Source organism: Brassica oleracea, chromosome C9 (assembly GCF_000695525.1).
Source record: "Brassica oleracea var. oleracea cultivar TO1000 chromosome C9, BOL, whole genome shotgun sequence".
Taxonomy (NCBI): Eukaryota; Viridiplantae; Streptophyta; class Magnoliopsida; order Brassicales; family Brassicaceae; genus Brassica; species Brassica oleracea.
In genome coordinates, this window is record NC_027756.1 from 37,192,433 (window position 1) to 37,206,034 (window position 13,602).

General features: G+C 36.6%; 1 protein-coding gene across 1 annotated transcript; it reads left to right on the forward strand.

Moving 5' to 3' along the window:
* Positions 1 to 6,781: 6,781 nt before the first annotated feature.
* On the forward strand, positions 6,782 to 8,513 carry LOC106315679. Its single transcript, XM_013753480.1, has 2 exons — positions 6,782 to 7,280; positions 8,210 to 8,513. Exons 1-2 carry the CDS (start codon positions 6,848 to 6,850, stop codon positions 8,302 to 8,304), a joined length of 528 nt encoding a protein of 175 aa, XP_013608934.1. The 5' UTR covers positions 6,782 to 6,847; the 3' UTR covers positions 8,305 to 8,513.
* The last annotated feature ends 5,089 nt before the right edge of the window (positions 8,514 to 13,602 follow it).

Genomic DNA, 13,602 nt, shown 5'->3' on the forward strand with positions numbered 1-13,602 from the left:
CCAGATGGAAGACTTTCCAGACGACTTAATTAAGTCGTCCGATAAGTCGTCCAGCTGGGAAGACTTTCCAGACGCCTTATTATAAGTCGTCTAATAAGTCGTCCAGATGGAAGACTTTCCAGACGACTTAATTAAGTCGTCCGATAAGTCGTCCAGCTGGGAAGACTTTCCAGACGCCTTATTATAAGTCGTCTAATAAGTCGTCCAGATGGAAGACTTTCCAGACGACTTAATTAAGTCGTCCGATAAGTCGTCCAGCTGGGAAGACTTTCCAGACGCCTTATTATAAGTCGTCTAATAAGTCGTCCAGATGGAAGACTTTCCAGACGACTTAATTAAGTCGTCCGATAAGTCGTCCAGCTGGGAAGACTTTCCAGACGCCTTATTATAAGTCGTCTAATAAGTCGTCCAGATGGAAGACTTTCCAGACGACTTAATTAAGTCGTCCGATAAGTCGTCCAGCTGGGAAGACTTTCCAGACGCCTTATTATAAGTCGTCTAATAAGTCGTCCAGATGGAAGACTTTCCAGACGACTTAATTAAGTCGTCCGATAAGTCGTCCAGCTGGGAAGACTTTCCAGACGCCTTATTATAAGTCGTCTAATAAGTCGTCCAGATGGAAGACTTTCCAGACGACTTAATTAAGTCGTCCGATAAGTCGTCCAGCTGGGAAGACTTTCCAGACGCCTTATTATAAGTCGTCTAATAAGTCGTCCAGATGGAAGACTTTCCAGACGACTTAATTAAGTCGTCCGATAAGTCGTCCAGCTGGGAAGACTTTCCAGACGCCTTATTATAAGTCGTCTAATAAGTCGTCCAGATGGAAGACTTTCCAGACGACTTAATTAAGTCGTCCGATAAGTCGTCCAGCTGGGAAGACTTTCCAGACGCCTTATTATAAGTCGTCTAATAAGTCGTCCAGATGGAAGACTTTCCAGACGACTTAATTAAGTCGTCCGATAAGTCGTCCAGCTGGGAAGACTTTCCAGACGCCTTATTATAAGTCGTCTAATAAGTCGTCCAGATGGAAGACTTTCCAGACGACTTAATTAAGTCGTCCGATAAGTCGTCCAGCTGGGAAGACTTTCCAGACGCCTTATTATAAGTCGTCTAATAAGTCGTCCAGATGGAAGACTTTCCAGACGACTTAATTAAGTCGTCCGATAAGTCGTCCAGCTGGGAAGACTTTCCAGACGCCTTATTATAAGTCGTCTAATAAGTCGTCCAGATGGAAGACTTTCCAGACGACTTAATTAAGTCGTCCGATAAGTCGTCCAGCTGGGAAGACTTTCCAGACGCCTTATTATAAGTCGTCTAATAAGTCGTCCAGATGGAAGACTTTCCAGACGACTTAATTAAGTCGTCCGATAAGTCGTCCAGCTGGGAAGACTTTCCAGACGCCTTATTATAAGTCGTCTAATAAGTCGTCCAGATGGAAGACTTTCCAGACGACTTAATTAAGTCGTCCGATAAGTCGTCCAGCTGGGAAGACTTTCCAGACGCCTTATTATAAGTCGTCTAATAAGTCGTCCAGATGGAAGACTTTCCAGACGACTTAATTAAGTCGTCCGATAAGTCGTCCAGCTGGGAAGACTTTCCAGACGCCTTATTATAAGTCGTCTAATAAGTCGTCCAGATGGAAGACTTTCCAGACGACTTAATTAAGTCGTCCGATAAGTCGTCCAGCTGGGAAGACTTTCCAGACGCCTTATTATAAGTCGTCTAATAAGTCGTCCAGATGGAAGACTTTCCAGACGACTTATAATAAGTCGTCTGCGCAGTCTTTTGGATTGAAGTAAATACCTGACTCAAGATAGCAGCTTTCATTGATCTGCGGCCTCTGCTGCCCTCGTAAGCCAGTATCGGTGGAGACGGACTGTCTGCTCTGGGACCACCAATACTAGCACCCAATTCCGGCATAGCTGTGTACGTCTAGACCTGAAGAACTTGTATAAACCCATCCACGGTGTAACAGCCAGCAATTTCTTTGTTCCACAAAGAGTCCATCAGCACCTTAAACGCGACTCTCCCCCATGGATAATTCTCAAACCGTTCTAAATCCATCACTAGCCTTGCCAGAGTAGATCGTGTAGCGGTTGAAAACTTTCTCCCTTCAATGAATCCAGTGAAGATGGAGAGGTACGCGAGCCGCTTGCGATCTTCCCTGGACCAATCCCCGCATCTCTTCAGTGCTGCTATTATCTGATCAGTAGTTGGCCCAGCTTCCAGATGAACTCCCAGCATCCCCCAGAAAGAAACCATCTCTGGGGTAACGTCACATTTTGGTGTCTCAAGGTCCTCGATGTACTCGCAGTTTAGACCAGTGAGGTTTTCAAACTCTAACAGTGAAAACCTCAAAGGTTCTGGACCAACGAGAGACCACATCTCATACTTCTTCTTAATGTCCAGCTTGAAACTGAGCATGTAGTGAACCAGCCTTGAAGCCCAACCAAATCCCTGCTCCTTGAACTTGATGAAAACTCCCAAACTCGACTCCTTGAGCTCTTCAAATTCGTCATCAGTAAGAGCTTTCCTAAGAGCAGTATGCAACTTGCTGTTATCCGTATGATACGAAATGCTATTGTGGGCTTCTGGTTCTTCCCCTGATGTGTATAACCTACGGGGGAGTTCTGGAATATCCATCCTTTTTGTCTGCAAAATAATCAAAGACAACAATATAAGTCCAGACGACTTAGTAGACGACTTAAATTACTTACAAGTCTTCCAGTCGCAGAAGGAGTTGGAGTACTCGTCATTGCGGTTATAGATCTGAAAAAATAAACGTGAAACGGTGAGAATGAGTAAATTGATAGAGACAACGTTTTATGTTCATCTTTTCCTCGAGATTGATGACTTAGCGGCGTTAGGGTTTACAGAGAAACGGCGCTAAGGTTTACAGAGAAGAAGCGGCGGCGCTAGGGTTTAGAAGAAGCGGCGGCGCTAGTGTTTAGAACGTTGGTGACCACGGTGGCGAGGGCGACGGTTTGTTCGGATATAGTGGAAGCGGCGGCGCTAGGGTTTAGAGGAATCGGCGGCGCTAGGGTTTAGAGGAATCGGCGGCGCTAGGGTTTAGAGGAATCGGCGGCGCTAGGGTTTAGAGGAATCGGCGGCGCTAGGGTTTAGAGGAATCGGCGGCGCTAGGGTTTAGAGGAATCGGCGGCGCTAGGGTTTAGAGGAATCGGCGGCGCTAGGGTTTAGAGGAATCGGCGGCGCTAGGGTTTAGAGGAATCGGCGGCGCTAGGGTTTAGAGGAATCGGCGGCGCTAGGGTTTAGAGGAATCGGCGCGGCTAGGGTTAGAAGAAGCTGCGGCGACAACGGTGAGAATGAAGTGAGATAGATAGCCGATGTTGAGAACGATGGTTTGTTCGGAAATCGTGGGAATTCGAAATCGCCTTTGAGAGAGAACTGTTAGGGTTTCTGAATTTCGCGAAAAATGAAACAAAAAAAATAAAAATCACCTTATATATTGGGTAAATAATCCGGTTAGCTTTAAAATTACATTGGTAAACTTTAAGGTTTGGTCCGGTTTAGACGACTTATTCTGGCTGATAATGTACAACAGATGACTTAATATTTAGTCGTCTGTTTTCAGACGACAAAATATTAAGTCGTCCTAGACCCTAAAATGAACCCCTAAACTAAAATGACTAGATTAACTAACTAACCACGTTATAAAATCAAATTATACTTAAATAGTGTTTACTATACACAGAAATGAACACGCATAAGTAATTTTAAAAATTTTCAAAAACGGTTTTAATGCTTTCCAACATCTAACCCTAAGAACACATACAATACTATAACATATGTTGATGAAACATAAACTTAAGAATATCATGACTCACTACTTTCACTCATCTATGCTGAAAACAATTGAAATTTGTTATATCTTAATTTATACCTCCTAAGACATATGTTAATTACATAATTCCCATTTTTCACTTATCAAAATATTTTTTACAAAATTTTTAAATTATGTTTAAGACTAACTGTCCAGACGACTTTCAGTTAAGTCGTCTGGACGACTTATTTTCAAGTCGTCTAAACAGACGACTTGCGAGGGGTAGAAACGTAAAAAAAATTTCGTTTTATTGTTTGGTCACAAGGGGATAGTTGTAATTTCAATAGCCTTTTAGGTTACTTTTGCCTTTGACCCAAGTTGGGGTATTGTTTTGGGTTTGACCCCAAGTTTTGAGTCACAATTGGCAATTCTCCCTTTATTTGTATATCAAAATCAATTTTGAAATGTTCAACAAGAGTTAGTTTACAACAAGTTCTAAGTTGTATATGTGTTACATATAATGATTTTCTTATAGTTTTTTTATTTCATCGAAATGAAAGTTTATAATAAATGACAAACATAGTCAGGATTAATAGTCTATATAGATTTATTACAACTATACTTTTGAAGTTGATGATTTTAAATATAAAAAATAGTGAAACTGATATTTCTGTATAAATATTCTGAATTATGTCTTTAAATTTGTAAAAATATATATGTTGATAAGTATTTTTTTTTTAAATAAATAAAAATATTTTATCACAAAGCAAAATTTGTAAGATTTAGCTGATTATTTTCTATTGTGCTATAAAAGTTGAAAATGCCATCTTATCAAAATAAATTTTGAGCAAAAATAAAATACATTGCTAAATTTTCAATCAAAATATAATTATTTTTAAATTCATTTTTGAATGTTATTCTGCTGGTTGAACTTCATTTTAACTTTAACAGGGATGATAAAGTCCAGTTATGTGAACTGTATATACGTATATTTTTATTAGTCTCTTAATTTTATTTTGTTTTACTAGAAAAGTTTTTAAATTTATGAAATACACAGACCCCACTGCTATAACTGAATTTATCTTGTGAATCACAGATGCGTTATGATTTTTCCAATAAAAGTCCCAATAATTACAGGGACCCAGCAGAATAATCAAAATTGGAAAACAAATACTACGTCGACAAAAAAAAAAAAAAAAGGAAAACAAATACTACAAAATAAAACTAAAAGCAAATGGTATCACAAAAACAATTCGATCAAAAAACAAAAAAAGCAAATGGTATCACAAGTATCACGCGTGTGAAGCTGCATGAGCCACACGTGGGCCAATCTAATAACTGGTAACCTTCTGCGTCTCTCACAGTATAAACAGAACAAACGACCGCTACGAACCAAGTGACAACTCATCTCCAGGTAACCGGTATAAAAGGACCCACATATAATCCACGTGTAACGAATCTATTAGTTACCGTCAAGTAGAAACCGGTCCCCCTATTGGTTAACGTAATCATTATCCCAATTTTGGGACCTACTGTACTGTGGACCGCGTGACCCTCTCACAGTGGCAGAATAGTAATTCTCTCTTCAACTATGACTTACTAAAATTAAAGAATCTCTTTGTTGATCATATTTTAAGATAATTATTTTAAAATTTTGTTTTTACCTCATCCTGAGGTATAATGACCATATTGATATCTATTTATGATTTCTAAATGGATTTCATTTTCTTTAAATAAAATCTTAGCCAAGAGAAAGATTTTAAGTAGAGAAAGACTGTTCTCAAAATAAAATAAAATAAAAAATAGAGAAGGACTAATTGTTCTTTAGACGAAGGATGACTTTTTTTTACTGACACGTAATTTAGCGGTTATTTATTTCCCTTTCATGCAAAGCCTTATGTGACTCAAAGCTTGTTGGCACTTTATATTTTTATTAAAAATTCATGGTCAGATATTGTAAATGTTTATGCCGTCTTTTTTTATTTAATTGAATTGTGTTTGCTTCTACACTGATAAACTTAATATTATAGTGAAGAACTGGTATCATTAATATAAAAATGTATCATAAATATTTTAAGATAATTTCAGAAACTTTTTGATCTAATATTTTTGCTAAAGTATTTGACATTTGTTTTGTCGAAAAAGAAAAAATGGTCCAAAAATACAAAATTTTAGAACTCCTGTCTCTTTAGAAAAAAATTCTTCAACTGTAACTACTTAAGATAACATGTATTTTCTAAGAAGCTTTCACCACCAACAAATACAAAAATACATATATATATATATATAATCATATGATGAAGCATTCTATATTACTCCTTAAACTATCAATTTCTAACATCTAATTCATACTCATTAGGTGTTGGATTACCCTGCAATCAAAGTTAATTATGTATACATCACATCCCTATATGTATATATGTATATTTCATGCTATAATATAAATATGCGTTTCCACATTATTAGCTAAATACAAATATATATAAGGTCAAAATATCAATTAAATTTTTTACTTTACAGTAATTATTTTTAAAAACAATGATAGACTAATTCAAAATTAAAATTTGTATGCCTCTAGACTCTAGTCCTCTTAATCATCTACAAGCTTAACAATCCAACTGTAAGAACCTTTAAGATGTCTTAGTTGTTAATACACATGTGTAATTTTGAATAATTATTTATTAATACAACTAGCATTCTCTTATACACTTAGAATCATTATTATTATTATTTTTTTTTTGGCCAAGGTTCTTAGTGTTTTAAAGCTATTTTCAGGTTGTCCAACCACTTATTTTGTTATTAATTCTCTACATGGATTTTTTTAACTCTATAAATCAATATATAATTTCCATTTTTTCATTAGTTTTCTTAACTAAAAATCATAATCACGTTAATCATATATATTACGTATGGCCCCACTTTACTCACCAACAAAGGATAAAAACGTAAATTGCTTTATTCCTCCTCCTTTAATATATATATATCCTCTCGACAACAATTGTAACATCGCCGTAAAAAGGAACTCTGGAAGCAAAAATAAATCTCTATCTGTATTAGTCAAAAGCTATGGAGAAACTCATCTACCGAATAACCCTTCTCTTCACCACTCTCTTCCTCTCATTCTCTCTCTCGTCACTGTCTTGTCCGACGATCCACGACGTTCTTCGATCAAAAGGTCTCCCCGCGGGACTGTTACCGCAAGAGGTTGACTCTTACACTCTTGACAACGACGGTCGTCTCGAGGTTTTCCTTGCGGCGCCTTGTCTCGCCAAGTCCGTGACGGGAATGCGCTTCGACTCTGTAGTGAGAGCGAATCTGAGCTACGGAAGCCTTGTCGGAGTAGAAGGATTGTCGCAGTTCGAGCTGTTTTTGTGGCTGTCGGTGAAAGATATTGTCGTCAAGAAACCTGACACCGGCGTCATTATAATCGATATCGGCGTTGCTTATAAACAACTTTCCCGTTCTCTCTTTGAAGATCCTCCCAAGTGTTTACCTCACGGTACCAAAAACGTTTTTAACTTTCTTAGATTTTTTAATTATTTATTTTCATTTTCTTGATATAGTTTCCATCATCTTAATTAACGGTAAAGCATGTGTTTAAATTATGCATATCTACAATTTTTTGTTTTATATCTTACTCGTTAAAACTGGATTTCGTGTAGGTATAATCTAACTCCTAAATCATAACAGGTTTTTGAATCTGATCTAAGATTTTTTTTAATTTACCTTTTCATAATTATCTACCTGATTTAATTTTTAATCAAACAAAATTTAAATATTTCTAACAACAGAAAAGATCTAACCATAGATTTTATCAGATCTGTTATTGTTGTTGATTTACAACAACTATTATTTTCACAAGAATTAGTTAGTTTTTGAATAACATAAATGTTACAAATTAGAGTTAGTTGGAGTATAATTATACGGTTGTGCTTCAATTCTCGTCAAAAGCTAAATAAGTTGATTCTTACAGTAATATAAATATCTCAAATTAATATCACTTTTTGGTCTAGTGTTCATCAAAATGTAATGGTGTAGCCTAATTTAAAACCAAATACTGGAGAAATGAGAGTTGGTTTTCCAAAACTGAGTTCATCTACAATGGGAATATAAGTGTTGCAGTGAAGTCATGGGCTCGGATTGTGTGTGTGTTTTTAGACGACTTTGAAAACTCTTTTGGATTTTATTGTCAGAATATATTTGCCAGTTTCAATATGAGTCTTGTCTCTGTAACTGCTGACATAACATTTACTTTCCTTTCTTATTTTATTAGAATAAGGGGTATATTCCATCAGTAACTTTTATTTTATTTTACCATACTATGAGATGAATACAAAAACATGTGAATATATATTCTATAATCTTATACATTTTTCTTTTTCTTTCTGGATGACATATTAATCTTGTAAGCTTGGATTTCTGTTTCAGGCGATTTGAAGAAAAAGATGAGAGGATACGGAGGATTTGAAGCTCTCAAGATGAAAAATTTAAAAGAAGGGTGGAGATCTCGATTGTTCTTTTGATTTATTCCATATATATTATGCACTAATCAGAAAAACCAGTATGCTAATTATATGAGTCGGTTAGGTTTTTGTTTGAGAGTTCTTGTAAAGAAAAGATTCTCAATGTTCTATCCTATGTTTTTGTTTCTAGTTTATAATTTCTGTTTTCATTATCTTCGACTAAATTGATGATGTTTTGATAGTAATTTATGTGATTTGTTAAGTAATTACTTACAAAGTCCAAGTGGTTATAATGGTTTGGTAGTTAGCGGTTTCTGATGCGTTTATATATAGTTATCAACTTATATATGTACAAGGTTGTAACAAAAAAATTGTGAGGCTTTGATTGTGGGAGTATGAGAGAAATCCCGAAAACGGGTATTACTTTAATTTGCCAAAGAACAATAATTTGGATTAATCTCACAAATGAGACATCGTGTGTTTCTTTCATGATCTCGAAAGAACGTGTATCAGACCTTACTAGCTATGGTGACTTTACTGGCTAGCTTTTCTAGTAGTGCTAGATAGTAGGACTACATATGGGTTAACTTTTGCATACGGCATGAATAAGAAAGATCACAGAAAACTTGAAGATTTGGGTTTGACCTGGATCAGCCTCTGTTAATTATTTAATGGTGTAAAGTGTAAACACTCTTTCCGCAGGAGATCGAACTAGGAACACACAAACTAACTCTTCTTGCTTAAATCATTGTTTGATTGTGGTTTTTTGCTATCAATCGTGGATTACTTATAGCTTACTAAGTGATACATATAATACAATTATGGATGCGTTATTAGTTGGTACCTTTTATATAGCCTTAGGGAAAAAAATAATGAAAAATTTGATAGATATACCATTTCCTAATAATTTCTTAAAGCCTGTGAGCCTGTGACTTTATAATTTTAAGTGTGAAACGTAGAAGGAATCACAAGTTACGATCCTTTCCATGATCCATACAAATTCTACCGTGACCAATAGGTGATTGCAACCGAAAGTGTGCACAAGTCAGGGAATAATATACCTGTTAATGAATAAATCATGAGATATGGAATTTAAATTTTAAAATCGCTCTCTCGATATCCTTCTTCTACTGAGTTTGGACCTTTTTCAATTCACGTTTTGATTGAACACTAAGAGACACTACACATTGTTAGGCAAATCAGATCAGGGATAAATTCTACATCGGCTCGATCTGATCCAAGTTTTAGACAGTCCTTGGAACCAGACATCAACCTTCCCCCAGTCCAGTCAAATGCACATTCATGGGGTTCAGATGGTAGGACTCTCAATTTCCGTAGGTTCTTATAATTTAATGCAAGCGTTCAAAGACCGACATCGTCCATGCACATGTACCCGTAGATGGGCTTCCAACCTAAAACCAATTGGTTATAAGTGGAGTGGTCCATCCATCTTATATATATTAATAAAGATCCTTTCCAATATCCGATATGAGACATTTATCCCTAATACGCTCTTTCAAAATGATGACTCTTTCTCGGAATGTTCGGACAATGATCGATGGACCGACTTTGGGCTGGATCGATAATAGATCGGATTGGACTGCATGTATCGGGCTCTGATACCATGTTAAGGTAGATGGACTTCCAATCTAAAATCAATTGGTGATAAGTGGAGTGGTCCATCCATCTTATATATTACTAAGGATCTCTTCCAATATCCGATGTGAGACATTTATCCCTAATATCCCATTAGTGCCTACGAATACACAAATTGTTATAAATTAATGGGAGAAAGAGATAGTCTATCTCTCATCATTATGGAGCCCTTTATATATATAGGAAATTACAATAGACCGTCATAGATAAATGGAAAGTATACAAATCCTAAAGTGATTAGGAAAAGAAAATCCTAATCATACAAAGAAAATGAAACTGTCTAAGTAGAAAGGAAATATGCCTATTTGGTTATGGCATTCACAAATCGGTTCATAACACTCCCCCTTGAATTTTATAACCATAAGAGCTCGTAATACGCTTTGGATGTTGCCTAATTAAAACCTTTCCAGGAAAATCCAGTGGGACAAAACCATGGATAAGGAAAAAGAGTACAACACGTATTACTCCCCCTGATTTGAACCTCACTGAAAGGTTGATGTTGGAAGGAACTTGATGAATAGATCTTCTGAACTGTCACTTGAATGAACATGAAGTACTTGGACCCCTCTCGTCTTCTAGAACTAGTTGGTGAAGAAAACTTGGGTAGAATATGTTACTTAGCCGTCGATCATCCTATACTCTGATCGATGGACCTTGACTACACGCGCCTACGGCTTGCCCCATGATAGTTGGTTTTTCTTTACCATCGGCCACAATCTGATCGAACATATTGAGTTATGGACCTCCAACCCTGCGGCCAAATATAATCACAAATTTCTTGGCTAATGTTGCTGCGATGGTTTGTTACAAAACCTGTCTGAGATCTGATAGATAACATGTATCAGCAAAACCAATTAACCCTTCTTTGGGCTGGTTAGTATAAAATAAATCAAAATATATGTCTAATTCCGTCCCAGTGCCTTTAGGTCAGATATGAGCTAAGTTTAGATAGTAAATACATGGAAAACATGTATCTGGCCTAGTGTAGCTTGTCAGATACATCAAAACTCCTATGGCACTGAGATATGGCATTTCGGGACCAAGAACTTCTTCATCCTCTCTCATTGGACCATGCACACAAATTTGTTCTTTATCAAATCTCTTGAGTACCTTTTCTGTATATGCCATTTGATGCACAAGGATTTCATTATTAATGTACTCAAACTGTAAACTCAAACAGAATTTCGTTTTGCCTAGTTTTTCATCTCAAATCTTTCTTAAGATATTCAGCTGTTTGGGACATGTATCCAGAGGTTCAGATTATCAACATACACTGATATTTTCAAAAAATTTTATGCAATGTTGTTCTCGAGAACTTGTTTTATCTTTGAGCTCAATAACCTCTGGTACTTCTATCTTTTTATCCAATGGACCATCTAATTTCCTTTCTTATATATATAGCCAGACTTATTAGGAATCTAAAAGTATATGTATCCACCACAGGGGAGTATATTTCCTCATAACATATTCCTGGCCTATTGTGAGAATCCTTGTGCAATAAGCAATGCTTTATATCTCACGATTTCTCATATTCATTTCTCATTTCTCTTACTCACAAAGACCCATTTATATCCACTGGTTTATATCATATGGCGTCTATATTATATGACCAAATACGCCTCTCTTCTTTAAATAGTCTAACTCCACGTTTCCATTTAATCCAATCTGATCTTACGAGTGCGCACTTTTATATTGACGTGGGTTCGTGATCCTCGTTTATATCCATTAGTTCAAGTGTTACCTTGTGTATAAATATATCATCTATGTGTCGACATTCTTATGTGTTCCATTATGTTCCAGACATGATATAATCGATTACAAACTCATTATTATCATGACCATTAGTACCCTGAAGCTTGGCGTCCCAAGCCTCAGTGTTTGGTACCTTTGAGCCGGCCGGCTTTGTTTTCATGTCTAGGATGGTTTCCTCGACCTCGGATTTGTTTATCATTCTCTGCACATTTCTTTTGTTTCCGAGGATTCTTATCTTTGGAACCTATCGTTCTACCACGTTTCAAAGGTTGTCTAGACTCTGTAGCAACTTGATTATGTCCTTCTTGGACTTCATTTCGCATTGGTGCATTATAAGCTGGTATAAAGACTTAGTCACTCTCTTTCGGGTCAGCAAAGGAATCTGGCAATTGATTAGCTATCTTTTGTAAATGTATTATCTTTTGGACGTCTAATTCACATTCTTTAGTCCGAAGATCTTCCCAAGACAATGATGGTTGATTCCATGTAATCTCTTTTACTCTTTTACCAGTTTATTACTTTCTCCCCCTAATCCGTATACCTAGCCTCAAACTGATCACCCATATTTGGCTCAAGGTACTTAATAATCGTGAGAGAATCATAACCAACATATATCCCCATCCTCCTTTGAGGTCCCATCTTAGTTCTCTATGGTGGAGTAATTTGTATATAGACAGCACATACAAATGTCTTACGATGGGATATGTCTGGCTCTTGACCCGTTATCTAACCGATGAGGAATATCTATGCTCACTAAATGGCCTGATGCACATTAACTTAGATGCATGTAAATTTTGTGTGGCCCAAGCTGTGACTGGGAGTTTTGACCTCATAAGTAATGGTCTAGCAATATGCTGTATGCGTTTAATAAAAGATTTCGGCCAAGTCGTTCTTGGTATGGACATGTATCACGGAATTGTTCACACTTACCCTCATGGACATACCATAATCATTTAAATGTTTGAGACATGTATTTACCAGTTTATTATTTACTTTGTCTCTTTGACTGGTGATGGCCTATCAATGAGTTTCCCTTGTGTACATGCTACACACGTGAGATTCTTTGGGATAACTCTTTCTTCCTTTCAATGTGTGCCCATTTGTATATCAATTTCGCATTATGTTTGAACCAGGATGGCCAATCCGGTTATGCCATAAAGTGAATATTTTTTGCAGGCATTTAGTCTCTATCATCCTGATATTGACATAGTAAAAACCAGTAGAGAATGCAGGTATAGTCTCGACCATTTTCTATGGCTTGGGCGAATTTTATATATCTAAAAGGAACTTTTTATTTCCTTTTCTCATTGTTTCAATATGGAAACCACTCTTATATCTTTTAAACTCAATGGACTTCTATGAGTGAATATAAATCATTAGATCTCTTTAGTCTGGTCGTAACCTATCATGAGAATGGCTAGACCCGCAACTATATTTCTTATAAACTTATATATTTGAAAACCATTCATTCCTTTTATTAAGTTCAGAGCAAACAAAGCAATAAAATAAATTCAAAGTGATAAAACAAAGCAAGTATAAAAGCCAAACAAACACAGAAGTAGAAATCAACATTATTCTTTTAGGCAATCAGAAGTTTCATATTCCGTAGGATCATCTCTTTCATGATCAAAAATCATCTTTACCATCTTTATACCAAGTGGGCTTCAAGATTCTTCTCTTTCAGACTCTCTTGATAGAGGTCACAAAGATGTTTGGGAGTCCTACATATCTTAGCCCAGTGGTTCCCCATTCCACATCTATGGCATACTGATTTGGTCGAGCTTTGTGGTTTAAAGGATATACCACGGTCTCTGTCTCAACCATGGCTCAAATTAGGTTGATACCCAGGACCTTTGCCATAGTGGTTCCCATGGCCAAATGTATAATAGTGGCCATGGCCACGTCCTTTCTACCCTCCACGGCCATGGCCGTGTGGTCTATCATCCTGGA

Bases quoted from the DNA above. Each gene is read 5' to 3' on its own strand.
- LOC106315679 (XM_013753480.1), top strand. From the start codon at position 6,848: ATGGAGAAACTCATCTACCGAATAACCCTTCTCTTCACCACTCTCTTC. The intron at 7,281-8,209 runs GTACCAAAAACG...TTTCTGTTTCAG, and splicing joins TCCCAAGTGTTTACCTCACG to GCGATTTGAAGAAAAAGATG.